Genomic DNA, 18949 nt, shown 5'->3' on the forward strand with positions numbered 1-18949 from the left:
TGGGTCTCAGATCACCCAGGATAAGATCCAGATGTTTTTCTTTCAACCAGTTCAACTAAACTCAGCAGATCAAGATTTGTCCAGAATGGGGCATCCAGAAAAATATGGCTAATGGCTCAATCCTGACAATGACCTGAAACAGTCTGCAGGAATTTGATCCAAAAGTTAATCACATATTTCTGAAAAGGGGGCTACGATGCTTTGTCATTTTTTTTTCCAACTTATAAATGCTTCTCAGATATTCCTCTTAAACAATGCTAAAGGGTCACTTAATGAGGTACATTCATTTTGACAGAGGCCCGTTTCAGCTGGCTTTGCATGCTGTGTGTTACCAGCTTTTTTAAGAAGTGTTTAAAGCAGTGACGTCAAGATGTCCCAGACTCCCATATATGGGCATGCTCTCTGCACGCAACCAGACTGAACTGCTGGCTTTATAGTGCAGCACCATGCAATGGCTTCTGGGAAAGTTAACTTTTTTTAGCTTTCCTAAGTGGAAAGAGTTGCTTTATCAAGGGCAGCAAAAGAAAAATACCTACGTGTTTGTTTGTTTGTTTGCTTGTCTACAATTCACACAAGACCGTTTTCATAACCTGGGCCGGTGTGCTAGCCTGAAAAAACAAAAGCTAAAGCTAAAGTCAGAAGCCCGAGCTGTAAGTGACATTTTATCAGTGTCCCAGCTGTGTTTATTTTGTGTCAGTAATCAGACAATAGAGCTCTAAGTAACATTCTCTGTTTACTCTAAACTCCTGCCTTGGGGAAATGACGAGGGGGTGCTCACCAGCCCTTCAGAAATCTATGGAATGGTGACCAGTCACAGCAGAGTGGGCGTGGCAGGAACCATACACAGAGCAGGGGAAAAGGCGAGTGGTAAATGACACACAGCATTTTCCATGAGATGCAGAACATACCGGCGAGAGAAACATAGAAAGGAACAGCACTCCGAAAATATACAAATCTTTGTCTGCAGTCAGTGGTGTCCAGCTGCTCTATACTCAACTACAAAGACCTGAAAATTAACCCCATCAATACGACCTGTCAATCCAGCAAACAAACAAACACGTACGTCAGAGATCACATTACCTCCTTAGCAGAGGTAACACAATTACATAGAAAGGCAGGAGCTGTAAACTGAAACTTCCTCATAAGCATTTTTTTTCAAGAGTCCTGATATTTACCCAAGATCAGCTCAGTTTAAACATCTGTGAAGGATGACAGGAGTGGCTCCATTCTTAATCATCAGACAATAAAGACACAAAACTAAATATGAATAAACTAAACTTACCAACGAAACACCAGACTGAAAATCGTATCCAGGTGATGGCCGACAGTTTAAGCATGAGGTAGATGTTGACCAACATGGCTGAAGCAGGTACGAAGGGCACACAGGGCGCCATGTAGGGTAGCCGCTTAGGGTTCTCTGGTTGCTGTAGAATGATGATGATGAGCAGGGCGAGGAAGACGATGAAAAAGATTAGCAACAGCAAAGCCCACCAGCGGCCTTCTGCAATACTGCTTGCTCCTGGAAGAGGAGGGATTGCGAAAGAGAGAAAATTAATTCACGGTTCCACTTCACTGTCACTTCCAGTCTGAATGTGTCCATGTGCTCTCACCAAAAATGATAAAAGAGCAGAAAGCAAAGATGAAGATGAAGAGGAGCAGCACACAGACAGTGACAGTTTTCCCAGTGGCTGGAGTCGGTCTGTCCATTTTTCCAGGGAGGCCCAGCCGAATTCTCAAGGTGTAGTAGCGGGGCCCGATGAGTTTCTTCAACCGCCGGGACATCCCACTCTCAGACTCCTCTGCTTCGATGCCGGTGGTCATATCCACCGTGCCGTAGTTAGGGTGGCTGGCACTGTAGGCGTTTTTATCCGGTTTACCAATCAGCATCTCATTGTCACCAAGAGATGGCAGGTTTTTGGCTCCGCAGGTGTTTGTGGGTGGACCCCCGTACTCATCTGCTTCATTGGTTGGTGAGCATGCGTCTTTCTCACATTCAGCAAGAACTCCTTCTTTCTTCTTGTTCTTCTGCTCCTCAGACAGGAAGTTAACGAATCCATGGATATCTCCCTCAGGCTGGTAACGCAGCAGGAGCACACACAGACTCACCTGCAACCCAAATAGAAAAATGTAATAAAGTGCTTCACAACCAAAAGACTCCATTTGAGGAAAAATGTATTTTATATAACTCCTCCACTTTGCTCTGCACCCAGTTTTAAACTTTTGTCCTGAAGCAATCAACCTATGCAGCTGCAGTTGGACATTTTATGTATATCGTGTTATGTTTTTGGTGTTATTTTTATCAACCTGGCAATAAAACATCAATGAATGTTACTGTAATGTAATTTGCGTAAATAGAAATGTCAAAAAAGCCTGATAAATGCTGGAAATTAAATTATGGAGGTGTTTAATGGAATGAGGCCGTGTACTCTTCCCTCTTGATTTAAGACCTCAGTAAACATTTCCCCCCAAAAATTAATTGCCTCAACAATTAGTTCAAAGTCTTCTTTAAAGCAGCATTTTGCGTATTATCAATGTTCTTGACGATAAAACGGGGGTCTTGAGAGGTGAGACCAGTATTTTAACTGAAAGTAACAGCTGAGAATTGTTGCACCAAGCTACAATGGACACATTTGTAGAGGTTTTTATTTCAGTCCATGACTTACACGGCTGGTTTATTCCAACGTCACTTCTGTTTTGGTGTTGCATTTACACACCCACCGAAGGCAAGGACACGTGCATTGAAGCCTCGTCATTTGGGGTAAGTTTGTTGTTAGTCATGGAAACCAGTATATGCAGGTGTTCAGCGGTTTCAGATTGAATGGGCCCTGTTTTGTTCTCAAATCGATTGAAAAGCAATACTCAGAAACTACGCTGTTAGCATTTCCATGGCAACCTCTTACTGCAGCTGCACCCTCTCAGGGATAGTAAAGTTGGTTTCAACCAGTGTTAACTGAGCTTCATTTGAGGAAATACGCCAGATCGATTTTTTCAGTCTGAGGATTAAGCACGGGAATCCTTAACCTTGTTGATCTGTCTGAGACCTACTTTGCTTTGAGAGCTCAATGACTCACCAAGGTGTAGGCCAGCAGGGTTCCTATGGACATCATTTCTATGAGGTCTCTGAGACTGACTAACAGTGACAGCATGGCAGCCAAAAAGCCTGACACCACACAGGCAACAGCTGGGGTCTCTGTGTAGGAAGACACATGGGCCAAGAACCTGCAAATACACAAAGACTCAGTCACACATCTTTAAGATTGATAGGAAAAAAATATGATAAATAATGAATAACAAAGACTGACTTGAAAAGCAGGCCATCCCCAGCCATGGCGTAGATGACCCTAGGCATGGGGAAGAGGGAACCCAGGAGGGAGACGGTGAGTCCGGCAATGGAACCAACCGCCACGATGTACTTTGCAAACATACAGCCATGCATGGCAAACATCTCCATCAGGGGGGCGTCTGCGTCAATTTCACTGTAGGGAACCATCAGGGTCAGGATCACCGAAACCTGGAGACAAAAAGATGGAACACAAACACAGAGTTGGCTACAAAAAGATTTGTGTTATCATGAAATTATTCCATTTGGCCAAAGTAATATGTTGGGCACGCAGCAAGTTTGGACACTGTAGTCGCAAATCCTGCTGTCTTTTTGGAAAATTAATTGAACTTTAAGAAATAAAGTAGATGAATTGTGAAGGTCTCATCAGTTCAGAAAGAAATTAAAGCATTATTTAAACTCATAAGGATCAGGAGAGAATTATCCACCCTTCCTTTTATCAATTCTCAGTGTGACGACTATAATCGTTGATATATGGAGCTGACCCATTCCACCCATTGCAGACTCCAGTCGGTGCAAAATGCATTGGTTACATTTATAACTGAAACAAAGAAAAGACAACACATTACTCATCTGGGGGCTCACTTGCGGCGGCTGCCTGTGAATTGATTTTAAAATCTGATTTTCAGTTTTTTAAGTCCAAAGTGGATTCATTACAACATCATCCCTGTCCCCCTCAGGCTGCTTCTCTTTACTCTCGATGCCCCCTTTTCTCTTGAATAGTCTTTCGTTTCCCATTTAGTCCTGCCATTTTCAAATCAATTTTGAAAATTTAAGTTTTACTCTCCTTGCATTTAGTTTGGTTTGCGGTGGTTTTCTTTCTTTCTTTCTTTTTTTTTTTTTTGGTGCACTTAATTCATTTCAATGCCCTCTCTGTGCTCTTGATTTGGTGTTGGTTTTACTCAGTCAAATTGTTTCATCTTATTATTAATGTTAACTTCTGTTGTTTGTCATTGTGTCCATGTAAATAAATGTGACTTGGCGCCAAATATCAACTATCAAAAGGAATGAACGTATAAAAATCAACAAGAAATCAAAAATCGTGCTCTAAATTTGCGAGGTAGCTGCATTACTTTGTTACATTTGAAGTCACTATGTACAGAATTGGATGAGCCTTGATTATGAGTCCCTCTAATGGCAATTCATGCCAGTGTACATGTTACAACAAATATAATAAATAAAGATATGAAAATGTTACAAGAATATTATTGTGCATTCTATACATATAAATGATCAGAACCATCTTTAATCCAATCTCTCTTTTTTGAAATGTAAATCTTATATGTGAATGTTCTGTATGTTCAGTGCAGTCACCTGTCATCGCGTGATACATTCTCCAGACCTGACTTTGTCATGTGTGCTGGTGCGTGTTTGATTAATGCTGATGCGTGAACTCATACAAGGCCATCCGTCACAGATACTGGCCTCAAAGGAGATGGATTTGTATTCGTAGATCAAGTGAGGAATGATAAAAAAAGACGAACAATCACACAGAGAAAGACAGAGATGAGTTTACCAGAGCTCTGTGACCTTTAACCCTCCAGCCAATCCTTGCACGTGTTCCATTGACTGAACTGGACAGAGGGATGAAATCCTGACAGCCATCCTCATAACACCCACTTTAGCTGTCATCTCGTCAGCATTATTCAGCCTAACGCTGTTACATTTAGTGAGTCTGCTGTGATGCCCGCTGAAAGAAAATCCATGAGACAAAGGGGAAACAGCTTCTTATCACTCTCTCATTAAGTGTCCCGACACTATAGTTTAAGTAATTTTAGACTTTCATCTTAGGCAGCAAGATATGGAGTTTTTTCTGTCACACCACAGAAATTACAAAAAAAAAATCAGACTCACATTTGAACATGATAAGCTTATTGTTATAACCGCAAAAGCTTCATTCGACGACGTGATATTTTGATGTAATAACAGGGCTTTTTCATGTCATCTCAACAAATAAACTTAGTGTTTTACAAAGGGAAACTTTTATTGCGATAATAACATTCTATTCATGATACTGTTGTAAAATCAGGAATCTTATCATGTTCAAACCTACTGTATTTATAAACTTATCAGGTCATCTGATGGAACTGGTTCCTGGAACTGGTTCCTGGAACTGGTTCCTGGAACTGGTCATGTTATGCTCAACAACAGCATGTCACAGGTATTTACTGATCGGGGAATTATTGATGACACCTGCAGAGTTCATTGCAGCTGCTGGTTTTCTCTCCTCAGTTGTATGTGTGATACCAGAAAGTCAGCACCTTCAGCTGGTGATCTGTGTTGCGTGGACATTTAGGTTGAATATGTGGCAAGTTTGTTTTGCTTCTTTGGGACATGCGATTTATTTCCTGGCGGCACGGTGGTGCAGTGGTTAGCAGTGTTGCCTCACAGCAAGAAGGTTCCGGGTTTGAGTCCCGTCTCGGGCACGGGATCTTTCTGTGTGGAGTCTCCATGTTCTCCCTGTGCCTGTGTGGGTTCTCTCTGCTACTCCAGCTTCCTCCCACAGTCCAAAGACATCAAGAGGGGACGAGGCTGATTGATACTCTAAATTGACCGTAGGTGTGACTGTGAGTGTGAATGGTTGTTTGTCGCTATATGTTGGTCCTGCGATGGACTGGTGACCTGTCCAGGATGTACCCCGCCTCTCGCCCGTAGCTGCTGGGACAGGCTCCAGCCCCCCCGCGACCCTTAACAGGATAAGCGGAAGACAATGGATGGCTGGATGGATGGAATTAATTTCCCCCCAAATCCAGAAGTTTCCACTTTCGTGTTTTTTTATTGTCTAGCTCTTTCTTTTCATCTGTCATTTTTGATAGATTCAGTGGGTTGCTGAGCTAAGTTTTCTTTTCCCCGTGCCACCTTTTAGACACCCAAACGACCAACTGTTGCTTTGATTTCCTCTAAGTGCAGTGTTAGTTTCCCACATGGTGACCCACGACCTTTAAATTTTGTCTTCTGGGGGAATATAACAGGTCACAACATTCCCAGCTTGGATGCAGTTAAGATGCAGGAAGCCTTCAGTGACCCTCCAGCTGATCAGTGAGAAATGAGGCGTCCCCCAGAGGGCCAGAATTATTCTTTCTTCTGTGCAGTCCCATGATTTTTAAAATCTATCTCAGTCTGCAGGTAGGACTTCATCCAATCGTCATCTTATCTACTCAAACATAAGTTTCACCTCATCACAATATAAATCATCACGTTGTAACTTTTTAAGTTTCATATCTAAACATGATGCATTTAGTGTTATAACAATAATCCTGTTATAGCGCAAGTTTCACATTTTTACAACATATTATAGTGTTGTAACAATGAACCGATCCCATTAAAACATGATATCGAGAAGTTTTCGTTTCTATGGCGTGACAGTAATACACTTCCCCAGCTAGGATTTCCTGACAGGAGCAGAACAATGCCAACAGAGAGTTATACAGCAAAGATGGAGAATGATGAAGAGGATGTGAGTCGATTTTGAAGCTCGAGAGAAGGGCGATAAGGTGGAAGAGACGTGACTAGTAAACGAGAGATGAGCTGATGCATTTTTAATTTGATGAAATATTTCCCCAAGGCAATGGCGAAAAAAACATATCACATGCCTGATTGGCTGCTGTTACCCATAGCAACATCCATCCAGAAAAGATGTGTCAAAAAAGAAAATCTGGTAGGCGGTGCAAGCAGAATACGTAAAGATGAGAGATAAACTATATATACCCACACTGTTGCAGCTATGCAGCTTGATGTCTGATCACTTTCTGTTTGTGACGGACTGAATTGTTCCAAAATGTACAAAAAATATTGGGTTGAGGAATTATGAGCGCTGACACGGTCAACTAGGGTTCATTCCTACAGCAACGACCCTTTGAAGAACAAGATTGTTTTGCATGTATTCGTGAAGTCTTAGATGATATGTAACCTTAAAATGTTTTTTACAGAAACAATGTAATTTCATCAAAGATGATGAAGAAATGAAACATTGAATAGTGAATATGAAACAGTTACTGCCTTCCATGTTTCCTCCTGCATCTGCCTGACTGTCAGCAGGACCACTTACTAAAGGCAGAGGTGGTCTGTTTCTGTAGCAAAAAACTGCCTTTTTGTACAGTTGGTTTGGCTGATATATGCCCTCTGCAGAGTGCCCTTTGTGTTTTTCTTTCTGTGTGTGTGTGTGTGTGTGTGTGTGTGTGTGTGTGTGCACGTGTGTGTGTGTGTGCATGTGAGCTCTTTATGTTAACTCACGGAGACGTAAGCGGTGAGGCAGGTGATAAGTGACGCAGTGATGGCGTAGGGAATGGAGGTGTTGGGACTCTTGGCCTCTTCTCCTGTTGTGGCAATGATGTCAAATCCGATAAAAGCATAGAAGCAGGTGGCTGCTCCTTGCATCACCTGGATCAAAACAGAAGTGACAGCTCCGTAAAAGACAGCCAGATGGGATTGTTATCTAACTCCAGTATGTGGCTGATTACCAACCTTCCACTTTTGTGTATTATTGCATGTATTTGTGTTTTTGCGTACCCCTGACCAGCCAAAAGGCAGGAATCTCCCCTCGTCCCAGTTCTCTCCGTTTACAAAGAAGAGCCCAGCGATCATCATGAACACCCACACGACCAGGTTGATGACGTTCAACACGTTGTTGAAGCCCACAGAGTTCTTCACACCCAAAGCCACAATGACCGTAACCAGCAGCGCAATCAGGAGGGCCAGCAGGTCTGGGTACGACTGCTCCCCTTTACCTGGAAGGCAGACACACACACACACACACACACACACACACACACACACACACACTGGAATTTCTTGCATTTTCTTACTTTGTAAGGAATTTCATTGATATATTGTGTTCCCTAACTCCTTACTCAAACCTTTACCATCACAACTAAATGCCTAGGCCTAAGCCCAGCCTCAAACCGAACCTACCTCAAACCCCAACCCTTAAACCAGGTCCTGACCTGCATAAGCCCTTTAATGTTGTAAGGAGTGGCTGAAATGCCCTCAGAAGTCACAATGTCCTCACAGTGTGGTGATTTGTCAAGAATTGATACACACACAAACACACACACACACACACATACACACACACACACAGGCACAAACATAACTGACCAGGTGACCTGTGACCCGAGCCATCAAACTGTGGTTCAGCATGATGTGGGCACAAACCCACAGTAGTGAGTTGTGATCATGCAGCTTTTTTCATCTGTACAAATAGTGCTAAAATTACTTTGTATTTGCTCTTTCATTGCAAAATCCTGATACAGTTTCTTCAAAAAACAAATTAAATGACTTTGACTTCGCATTAAAAAACAACAGTTTCCTTGAAATTTTAAATCGGAAGCACTCCACCCAGAATAACTCCCTCAGCACAATTTATCATTAAAAACATAGCATTAAATCATTACAATTTAATGTGTATGGGCACCTAACCTTTGTAATCAAACATGCACAGGTTGGCACACACACTCTCACACAGAAACTAAATACATAATCAGACATATTTTGAGTGAAACTCCACACGTCCCTGCTGGTGAGGAAAGAGTCAGACAGGAAAGGGGAACATCGACCTCCATTGTGATGTACCACAGCTGGACATGCCGCTTATCATGTGACTGCTACCACTGCTTCCTCAGTGGCCAGAGGGAAGAGACTGATAGGGCGTTCTTGTCCAGATAGACAGAGCTGGCACACACACCAGCTATAGCATTACAGGACCCCCACCCCCCGATACAGTTATGGCCTGGAAAACTTGGTGTTACATGAATCATTTCTTTCCAAAAAATGAAATTATTTCCAAGCTAAGCAGTGAAACATTTGTTGTGAAAAATTCCAATAAAGCTGTCAAAAATGTCCATGTCGGACATTACTGGACTGCTAGAGTCAGTACGTACAGGTGAAGTGATGGAGAAGGGCTGGCTTAGGAACTAATGAGTGTGAGGGGAAAGGGAATGGAGGGACTGAGCAAAGCTGCTGGTCAGATGAGGATTTCCCACAATGAAAGGGTGACATTAATGGTATATCTTACAAAAGGATTGAAAATTATGAGGAAGAAAAAAAAAATCGGTGACAGGTGTGGTATTCAAACTCCTAACACTTGCTAGGGCATTTCTGGTCTGATACGATTACCCTTTCTTAACTTAATCTTTGCATTTTTATTTTGTTTTGTTGTTGTTGTTGTTGTTGTTGTTGTATGTCAGTGTTGGACAGTTACAACAACATGTACACTTGTTGCTTCGTGAAACACGGAATGAGCGATAAGGGGCAGCATGGCTCAGAGGTAGTGGCTGTCTAGCAATCCCCCCCCAACCCATGACCCTTAAGGTATGGGTGGTATAGAAAATGGATGGATGGATGGGATGAGAGATGCCAGGTGCTGCTTTACCTTTTGCCATAGTGATAAATGTTATAAAAGGATTAAAAATTATGGGGAGGATAAAAAACAACTTGAGTCTGGCGTGGTCTGAAACGTCCCTGACGCCATGTTTTTAGCCTCACTGTTCACTGTAGGCTGCAGCTGTTTTTAGTTAGAATAAAAACATGCAGGAGTAGTTCATGGTTTTCTGTTTTTTATTATTTTTTTATTTTATTAATGTCATGTCATGTCATGTCTCTGGATTGCCTCTGGAAAGAGGAACTGCCATGGCCTTCTCAGTCAACTCAAGTTCCAAATTACTACACCCTCCTGAGTGACTGCGAGTTTTTTTTTTTTTTTTTTTTTACCTAAATCTTTCAGGTAGCTTATTATATTCTATAAATTCAACTTCAAGTTAATTCACACAAGCACACAAAAGCCCATCTCCTACTTACCAAAGCCATTGAGCGTTCCAATATGTGAAATCATAAAGTTGCTAATGCTGTGATTGGCCAATGAGTCTGCCATGCTGCTTAAAGCTGACGCCCCTGCCGCTGTGCCAATCAGATATTCCAAAATCAAGTTCCAGCCAATGAAGAAAGCCACACATTCGCCCACAGTCACGTAGCTGTATGTGTACGCCGATCCTGTGGTCTTAGGCACACGCACGCCAAACTCTGCATAACACACTCCTGCAGGGGAAAGGGAGAAGACAAATGAAGATGAGTTGATGGGACCATTAAGGTAGTACAAAAATATCCCCTGAGTGCTTCTTATCATGCCTGTATTATGCATTTGCATGTGTAATAATTGCATAGTTATTAAAAGGTTCCAGTTGAAGGTTGTAATCAATTGTACCAGTTTAATGGTGAGAAGAATGGCAGTAACCTTTGTATTGTAATATGCTACAGTTAGCCTTGTGTGTGTGTGTGTGTGTGTGTGTGTGTGTGTGTGTGTGTGTTCGTGTGTATAGGTGAGAGTGTTTAAGAGTTATTGCTTCTATATTTTTAAAAGCATGCACTCCAGACTCACCTGACAGTATGGAGGCCACAGCAGCGATAATGAAGGACACAATGACCCCTGGACCAGCCATCTCTTTGGCAACCAGCCCAGAAACCACATACATCCCTGTCCCGACACAGCTACCTACACCCAGCGAAACCAGGTCCACCGTAGACAAGACTCGGGCCAGTCTGGTGCCATGTGCACCGGTGCCTGACATGGCTGAATCCAACATAGACTCCACAGGTTTGGTCCTCAAGACACGGGAAGTAAAGGTGTTCCATGTCGAGCCCCACTGTATCCTGCGAGGGTCCAGCTTCCCTACCAGGCCGCTCATATTGAGAGCTGAAGGTCAAGAGTCAAAGTCAAAGAGGAAGAAAACTCACCGGAAAGACTGGGAAGATCACTGTGATATTTGTTCCCTGTATAAATTCGCGACACGTTGATGTAAAGCCTGTGAGAAGAACGTTTATCCAATGATGGAAGATCTGATTGTTTCTGTTGCCTCTCTCTCTTGTGCGTCCCTCAGTAGAATTCCATCTTAGTTTTTCCCCAGATGTTTTGAGAGAAAGTTACCTGAAAAACAAAAAGTGAAATGATTTACTTCTGAAGTATTTCACAGGACATTAACTTTAATTACGCAGTGGTTATTTTAGAGTCCAAACACCAGGACACAGCCAGCCAGTGTTGAGTGTTTTGCACATTTGGCCACAAATCAAGTGTACCAGAATAAGGAAGCAGCCAATTAGTGTCCTCTCCCTGTAGCCCAGTTGCTATAGTAGCCGAACTCATTAGCGATACCAGTGGATGTGAAATCATTTTCATTTGTTTGTTGTTTGAGAGAGAGCGAGAGAGAGACAGAGACAGAGAGAGAGAATCATTTGTGTGGTAGTATGTACATGCTTGTATATTAACACAAAAGTTCTACCAAATGTAGAGATTCAAACAAGACTGTCATGATTTTACTGTGCCAAAGTGTGGGCCTCCCATTCGTATTTTACATTTTCCCAGGGCAGGAGAATTGATCAGGTATCGCACAATTTATAGGGTGTTCATGATGCAACAAAACTGTTCTTGATAAGTTGTTTAACTGTCACAATTCACATCCTGTCACAGCTGCACACATGCAGAATCAGTGGCACTGCTGCAGCCACATGTTTAAGGTGATTTACTTGGGTACTGTACAGTTTGCAGGTTTTTCATGCCTTCAAGTAATTGCTTTTCAATACTTTGTCACGACTTTTTAAATTTTCTTATCTCACGATCACAAGTTAATTATTGCGTTATCTCAAACGTTTTTCTCTTGCTAATGGTTAATTTATCTGCACTTTATCTCAGTTTCCTCGAAATAACAAGACGTATTAAGATGTGGTCACATGAAAAGGAGCTTTGTAATAGTGAGAGAACGCAACATTGAAATTTTAATCCCGGGATGAGGGCTTCTTTTAAATAATTACAAAGAAATAACAGGCACCATTTACTATGTAGCAAGTCTGGTTTACTGGAACAATTTGTGGGTGTGACCATTTCCACTGGGGCGATTATCTCAGTGGGCATATGACATTGACTCTGTCTGCCTAAATGCTGTTTTAAAGGTCCCCCTCGCCACGTGACACGAAAATAAAAGCGTTAACAAGTTAATATCAACCTTCATGCTGAATGAAGCATAATTGTCACAGGCTTAGCCATGCCCAGGACAACTATAATTGGTTGTCAGGAAATGCAATCTAGAGGTTGTTTTTTTTTTTTGTTTTATTTACAATTGTAGAACTAGGAAGCAGACATCTCTCCTCTTCTGCCGCAGCGCAATGGGATGTGTGGCCTTTAGGAGACCACGATACAGAAGTAAAGTGAAGCTCCAAAACTACACTATAAATGATTACTAATCTCTGTTCAGTACAGGAAAAATATAATAAGCCTGAAAAGCTGGAAAAACAATGACTGTTTTTTTACAACGCTAGAACACACATGTATTCAGTTGGTGTGAAAACTGATAGCATAAATGAGTGTTTTTGTTTTATTTGAGTCCACTTTTTCAGACAAAAATTGTGTTATCTTTTTCATGCAGGAGTTGTGTCCCCAATGAAGTACTGTTGGTGTATTGTTACGCTACTCTGTTGTTGCAGCGTTTCAAAGGTATATGTGATGTCATGTCATGAGGACCAGTGAGCCACTGTTGAAAAGAGAGCTATTATAGTAATCAATTGTAGAGCACTCCATCACTCCATCACTCTCTCTCTCTCTCTCTCTCTCTCTCCCTCTCAACAGCAGTATAAACTAATACTCACCATCCCATTTTTAACAATAGGTACAAGTTACTGAATAAACACTCACACGCGGTACACCCACATCACCTCTTAGTTATAATATAAGCCACTAAAATAATGACTGCAATTACCCAGCTGTTTAACCAGACAAGGCCGGGGCTCCTATTGTTGCAGCACTTAGTGGGCGTTTGAGTTTTTGCAGCGATACATAACGCACAAAAGGTGATTTTGCCTGGGCTTGATGTAGAGTGTTGGGAGTGGTTGGGCCTTCACCCTGTCACAAGGCTGACTGACAGGCATTCTGGTTTTATAGTAAAAGGACAAATAAAATATACTGCTGTAAGGAGAGATACTTCAGAGAGGAGAGCGGTCTCTTTACCGACTAAGCGGGACAGAACTTGACGTCATTTGCGCATTAGCAAGCGTCAATCAAGGTCAAGCATCAAGTATTTTGGGAATTCATATAATCACGAATGATGAAGTCATACATGATCACCCAAAGATTCATATTAGCGAAATCAAATGACCTCTAAAACAGACAGCTCACTAGCCAAAAAGTAATAACCTCAATCTAAACAGCTTTCGTGATGATTTCCGTTCTCTTTCACAACTGTGTTAATAATGATGGGTTTAACAATACTCGGACTATTTTCTCAGTCTCAGTGGTTATTAGTCTGTCAAATAATGATGCTTATCAATATATTAAATAGAGTTGAGGAAAATTCAGGAACATTGGTCCAATTACCCAAGCACACCTACATAAGCACCACTGCGTCACAGCAAGTCGTTCCTGGGTACAGATCCCGGTCATCCCAGGTCCTCCCTATTTAGAATCTGCATCCTCCCAATATCAATGACATCACACCAGGGCATACAAGTTCATCTATGTAACTACCATACTTCCCTTGTCATTGTAGGAATCACTTGGAGATGTCAAAGGCTTACAGGACATGGCCCCACTAGGACAGCATAGATTAGGTGGTAGGGTGACAAGGTAGTATCCAATCAAAGTGTCCTCAAGCAATGCTGAGCCCCTAATTGCTCCTGATGAGCAGGCTGGCAACTTGCCTATTAAGGTGATGACACCACCCCTAAATCGTACAAGGGCTGGACTCAACTAAACTGTTCAGAATTATATCTACAAAAAAAGCAATGCAGTGCAATTTGCATATAAGCCACATAAGCCTGCGAGCCAGGATCCAGAAATGAGGTTTTGGGACATTTTTAATCACGTTTCAGGTGAGAAAATTTATATTTTTGGTTTGGCATCGTGACATTTTCAGCCATAAATCTGGTGAGAAAACCATGTGTTTTCATCCACTCGCAGCTAATTATTGTACCAAACAGCATCTCTGTTCACAGCCCTCATCCCATAACTTTCAGAACCATCACCAATGTAAAATAAAACTACTTTCATACCAAAACTATTGCTGTGGTATTTGTCAGTGAACTGTCATTTATCATACAGTGCTTGAGCCTCTTCATAATTATTAAATCATGAAACGAGTTTGGAATTTAATCCATTTCAACAGTCTCAGAAATTCCTCCTTCTTTTCAGTCGTGCAGCATATTTTTTGTCAAGATACCGGGTTCTCTCTTGTTTAACAATGACTTTAAAAGGAATTTAAATTGGCAGAGAAGTTGTTCGATAGCCCGCTGTTAAAAAGCAGCTGAACGCCAATTTGATGCACCTCTTCGGATTATGCAATTCGAAATTCAAGCACAAGAATCAACACTTCCTCCTGTGACCAGAGTATTGTGTGGTATTCATCGTGTAGCGAGAAGATAAAGTCCATTCATCCATCCATCCACACTTTCTATACTACTTATTTGTTAAGGGGGGTGGGGGGGTGGGGCCTGTTCCGACTGACATTTGGCAAAAGGTGGGGTTCACCCTAGATAGGTCGCCAGTCTGTCATCAGGACCAATTAGGGTGTTCAGTATCTTGCTCAAGGATACTTCGACATGGTCACCAGGGGACGTGAGGAACGAACCAGCGACCCTTCAGTTGCTAGACGACCTCTCTACCTCCAAACCTTGTCGCTTGCTAGAAAATAAAGTCAATTATTCAATTTTATGATTAAAACTAGGCTTACTCTTAAGGTTTGGCAGTAGGAACTGGGTATGGGTAATAAGGAAGTGGTGTTTATGATAAGGTTTAGGGTGATCCTCTGGGAAATTCATGTAATATCCTCTATAAAGTGATGGAAACGCAATTGTGTGTGCATGTGGAGGGCAGGAGAAGACGAACAGATTAATTGAATGAACGAGGAGGAAGAGCAGACTGAAAAACAAATCTGTTTTTCATTAGAGCACAGAGCTTTGATCCCGCAGTTATCGAGGCAGAGACGGTTATATGCAGCCTTTTTTCGACATGAATGCATGCGCGTGTGTGTGCATGCGAGTGTGTGTAATTACCAGCTGGACCTTAACAACTTAAATTAGAAATAGTGATGCCCAAGCATGAATCTGCAGACACAAAGATTTGAAGCATTTCATATTTGAAACAAACAGCCAGTTTTTGAAAACATCTGCTAGGTTTTCATATCCTTTGGCTTGATTCATTAAGGGTAACTGGTGAACACCACCTGCCACATGTTGAGTGTGCATTATTTGAACAGTTGTAGATCAACAAAACGTTCCGCGGAAAGCCCTTTGGCAGCAGGTGTTCTGTCTGCTCTTAGCTGGAAAAATGGCTTCAGTTGTAGTCTTACCAGGAATAAAAGTTAGTCAGCTGCAAAAATAGTTTTTCAAAAACAACAACAACAACAACAACAACAAAACACTGTTGCCAGCATATCTCCTATAATATTGATCATATTTTCATGGACCACTTCAAAAACATGTTTTTATAGTTAGAAAGCACTCAGACAGACCAACCTTCAAAATGGATATTATTGGTTCACAGCTAACACTTTTAAAAATAGTTGAGGTATCTAAAAGGGTACAGTAAAGGGAACGACAGAGCATTTAACAATAATAGGCGATCACTGGTAGCCTAATAATTCATAACCTTCTGTATCGTTTTGGCTACATGCTGACAGATTATGGCACACCTGCACCATCACCTAGCAGTATGTAGAAGTGGAGATGTTCTTATTCCGTATACTGAGCACAAAGTGCCAGTGGCAAGGTTATCTACTGAATCATTTACTGCACTGCGAGTACAAGCATTACATTTTATATTCGTTTCAACCTCCAGCTTTGCTTATCCTATGAGCAAGGCAGCAATGATGCGATATAGAGCAAAGCTGGCTAAGACAGAGCTGAAAAAGCATCTACCAGGTTGTGAGAAACAACCTGCTTGTGTCAACAGTCAGTCAACAGTCCAGTCCAACACACATGTAGTGATACGAAGTTAAAAAAGACAAGTTTAAACATGTTTGTTGAGTCCTTATCCTCTTAAATAAATACATCATCTGCTCTACCAGTGAGTTGCTCCAAACCCTGTCATTTTAATCATCCCCACCACCTCCAGCATCTTAGCATTATTGTGTTTCCTCTCTCGATAAGCGAGCTTTCAACACATCCATCCTTGTGTCTAATCAAGCATGACTAAGCCTGTCTCGGTGGCCGCCCCTGCCTGCGTCTGTATTGCTGGGTGAATAACCTGATTGCGCTTTCATTGCCTTTACAGTAAGAGCTGCATTGGCCTAATGAAGCTGAGAGCCCCTTCTAATTCACTTGAAACCAACCTGGCAACCAGCTAGCTTTGTATAGTCCTGGCCCTGACATAAGCTAAGCCTGGCTCGCGTCCCTGGCTCTGTTTCGGCTGGCCGACAGACAAAACAGGATTCAGCAAAGTCATCATAGTTCAGTGGAGTACCTGAGTCAGGGAAAACCTTTGCACTTTTTACCTTTTCCCTCTTTTCTGTCAATTTCACAATCACTGACACTGCTTCAATTCCCTGTTTTGATCCACTTTGAATATCTCAGCGACCAACCTTTCACAGGCACTCATGATTCTCAGTAGCACAACAGCATGTTGACATTAGCATTTAGCCCCAAGTGTACAATCTACCACAACCACCAACATGTAGCTGCAATAATCAAGCTATTATGTGTGCTTTTTACATCTCTGACACAGTTTGGTCCAGTCTATCAGCCAATTCTTGTGTGAGGCAGCCTAAAAAAAGAAGGAAACAAACTGCTGTTTAACCATACAGATGGAAAGATGGATTTTATAACTTATGAATAATTCATGTACATTTGCACGAGCTCTCCTCTAGTGCCTCTCAGTGTTAAGATTTATGAGGCCAGCCTCTCAACTGCATGGTACTTGGTGCACCATGCAGTGTGGAGTCTAATCTCCTCAGCACAATAATGCATCGCTATCCATTAGTGTGACAGTATATATCCCTGCACAATTAATCACAACTACTTCCACTGCAGCGGGCCTTCAATTATATGTAGTCTAACATAAATAAAACTTGATTATTAATATTGATTTTTTCTAAGTTAATGCCTGGCAGTGCCATACAACTTTAACCCAACAACATGACTCATCCACCTTATGCATACTGTATGATATAAATGTCAAATATAATTTCCCGATGTCTGTGGAAAATGCAAAATTAAAGAGACAATAATCATCCATTAAGAAAACCAGATTCAATTTAGTCTGACAGATGTTTATGGGCCACAAATATGAAAAACTAAGGGAGGAAGATCTTTTATTCTATTTTGCATATTGAGAATAAATTTAACATGTCAAAAATTGCCAACTGAGATCCTTCAATTTGAGCTCTGAGTATTCTCCTCCAGAAAAACTGCAGCTGTTGCAGTACGACAACTGTTTGAGTACATTTTAAGCATCTTTTATGCAAGAGACAAGCCACACTGAGTTAACATTAGTTGTCCTTGCTCGCAGGACCTCATATTTCTGACATCATCTCATGTTAAACAATACATACATTTGACCAAATGAGAAACCTCGACATAATTATCTCAACCACAGCCAGCCAGTGAGGAGCGAGGCCGGCTGGCAAGAAGCATGGCTAACTACGCTAACTGCAGATTGTGCCGCCTTGAGAAGTAGTCGGCAAATAATCCTGATATTCGCTGTCAGCTCAAATGTCTCTTTTGTTAGTTAAAAATGAGATATATTTGAATTCCTCTTTGTAGAAACCAAAATGTCATTGTGTTAGCACTCCACTGTTAGCAGTCCCAACCCCTGTATTTTTCCAAGTTTACTGTGATTATGACTATCAATAACGGTAAAGTTTCTTTTCAGTTCATGATAAATTACAGTTACAGAGTCAACAGTTGTAACCAGAAAACATCCGCATGGTTCTTATTTACTGTTATCCTCATGTCAAGAGAGAGGGAGCCGATCTCTCACTTGACTTTTACATAACAATGTCAGAGTCAGGCACAGCGTGGTAGTCGAGACTTTGAAGATTTTTTTTGCTGGAAAGGGTCAGTCGTTTCAACGTTTCTGCTTTAATCTTGACATATGAAATTTGAGAAAAGTATTTTTCCTCTAATTGTCATGTCCGTCCTGTCCCTAATACTCTTCCCTAAACAGATATCATCAGTAATTAGTGGATTATAAAGTGGATCTCTATATTCATTATCCTCCACTCAACTGACTTTCTCTCTCTCTCTCTGGCTAATTTAATGCCGCGGCTGATGGGCCTCAATATCTTTATCTGACAGGCTGAATGACTCAAATTTCTCATTTGACAAACAAAAGGAAAAAAAAAAAGAGGCCAGCTGCCAGGTTGACTTCGTTGTTTCCTGGTACGACAAACTCCAACTAGTCCTGTTTGTCTAAACTGGTCAGAGAATGACATTTACATCAATGTCACTGACTCAGTAGCTCGTTGCTCAGAGTCTTTGCTTGATTACATGATTTCTGCAAGCCCAAATTGATCAACATGCTGTTCCCGGTACGATTTGACCCCTCCATGTTCCAAACAAACGTCAACCAGAATACATTATCTTTGTGTTATGGTCCTTTATATTGGTGTATTGAAAATCTTTTTTATTGAGTTTGAA

The 18949-nt window shown here is 41.5% G+C and overlaps 1 protein-coding gene across 2 annotated transcripts in view; it reads right to left on the reverse strand.

Moving 5' to 3' along the window:
* The window catches only part of slc7a14a (solute carrier family 7 member 14a), a 31145-nt gene that overhangs the window by 4848 nt on the left and 7348 nt on the right, over positions 1-18949 (reverse strand). For both annotated transcript variants that reach the window (XM_086182256.1, XM_086182257.1), the window contains exons 2-9: positions 10713-11258; positions 10136-10372; positions 7850-8067; positions 7574-7720; positions 3303-3511; positions 3072-3219; positions 1611-2106; positions 1283-1519 (exon numbers count right to left, since the gene is read on the reverse strand). In XM_086182256.1, coding sequence (XP_086038382.1) covers positions 1283-1519; positions 1611-2106; positions 3072-3219; positions 3303-3511; positions 7574-7720; positions 7850-8067; positions 10136-10372; positions 10713-11019 — 1999 coding nt within the window. In that variant the 5' untranslated portion in view covers positions 11020-11258. The remainder of the gene's footprint in view (positions 1-1282; positions 1520-1610; positions 2107-3071; positions 3220-3302; positions 3512-7573; positions 7721-7849; positions 8068-10135; positions 10373-10712; positions 11259-18949) is intronic.

Source organism: Aulostomus chinensis, chromosome 17, assembly GCF_037954235.1.
Source record: "Aulostomus chinensis isolate RoL2024-O1b breed Wild chromosome 17, RoL_Achi_v1.0, whole genome shotgun sequence".
Lineage (NCBI taxonomy): Eukaryota > Metazoa > Chordata > Actinopteri > Syngnathiformes > Aulostomidae > Aulostomus > Aulostomus chinensis.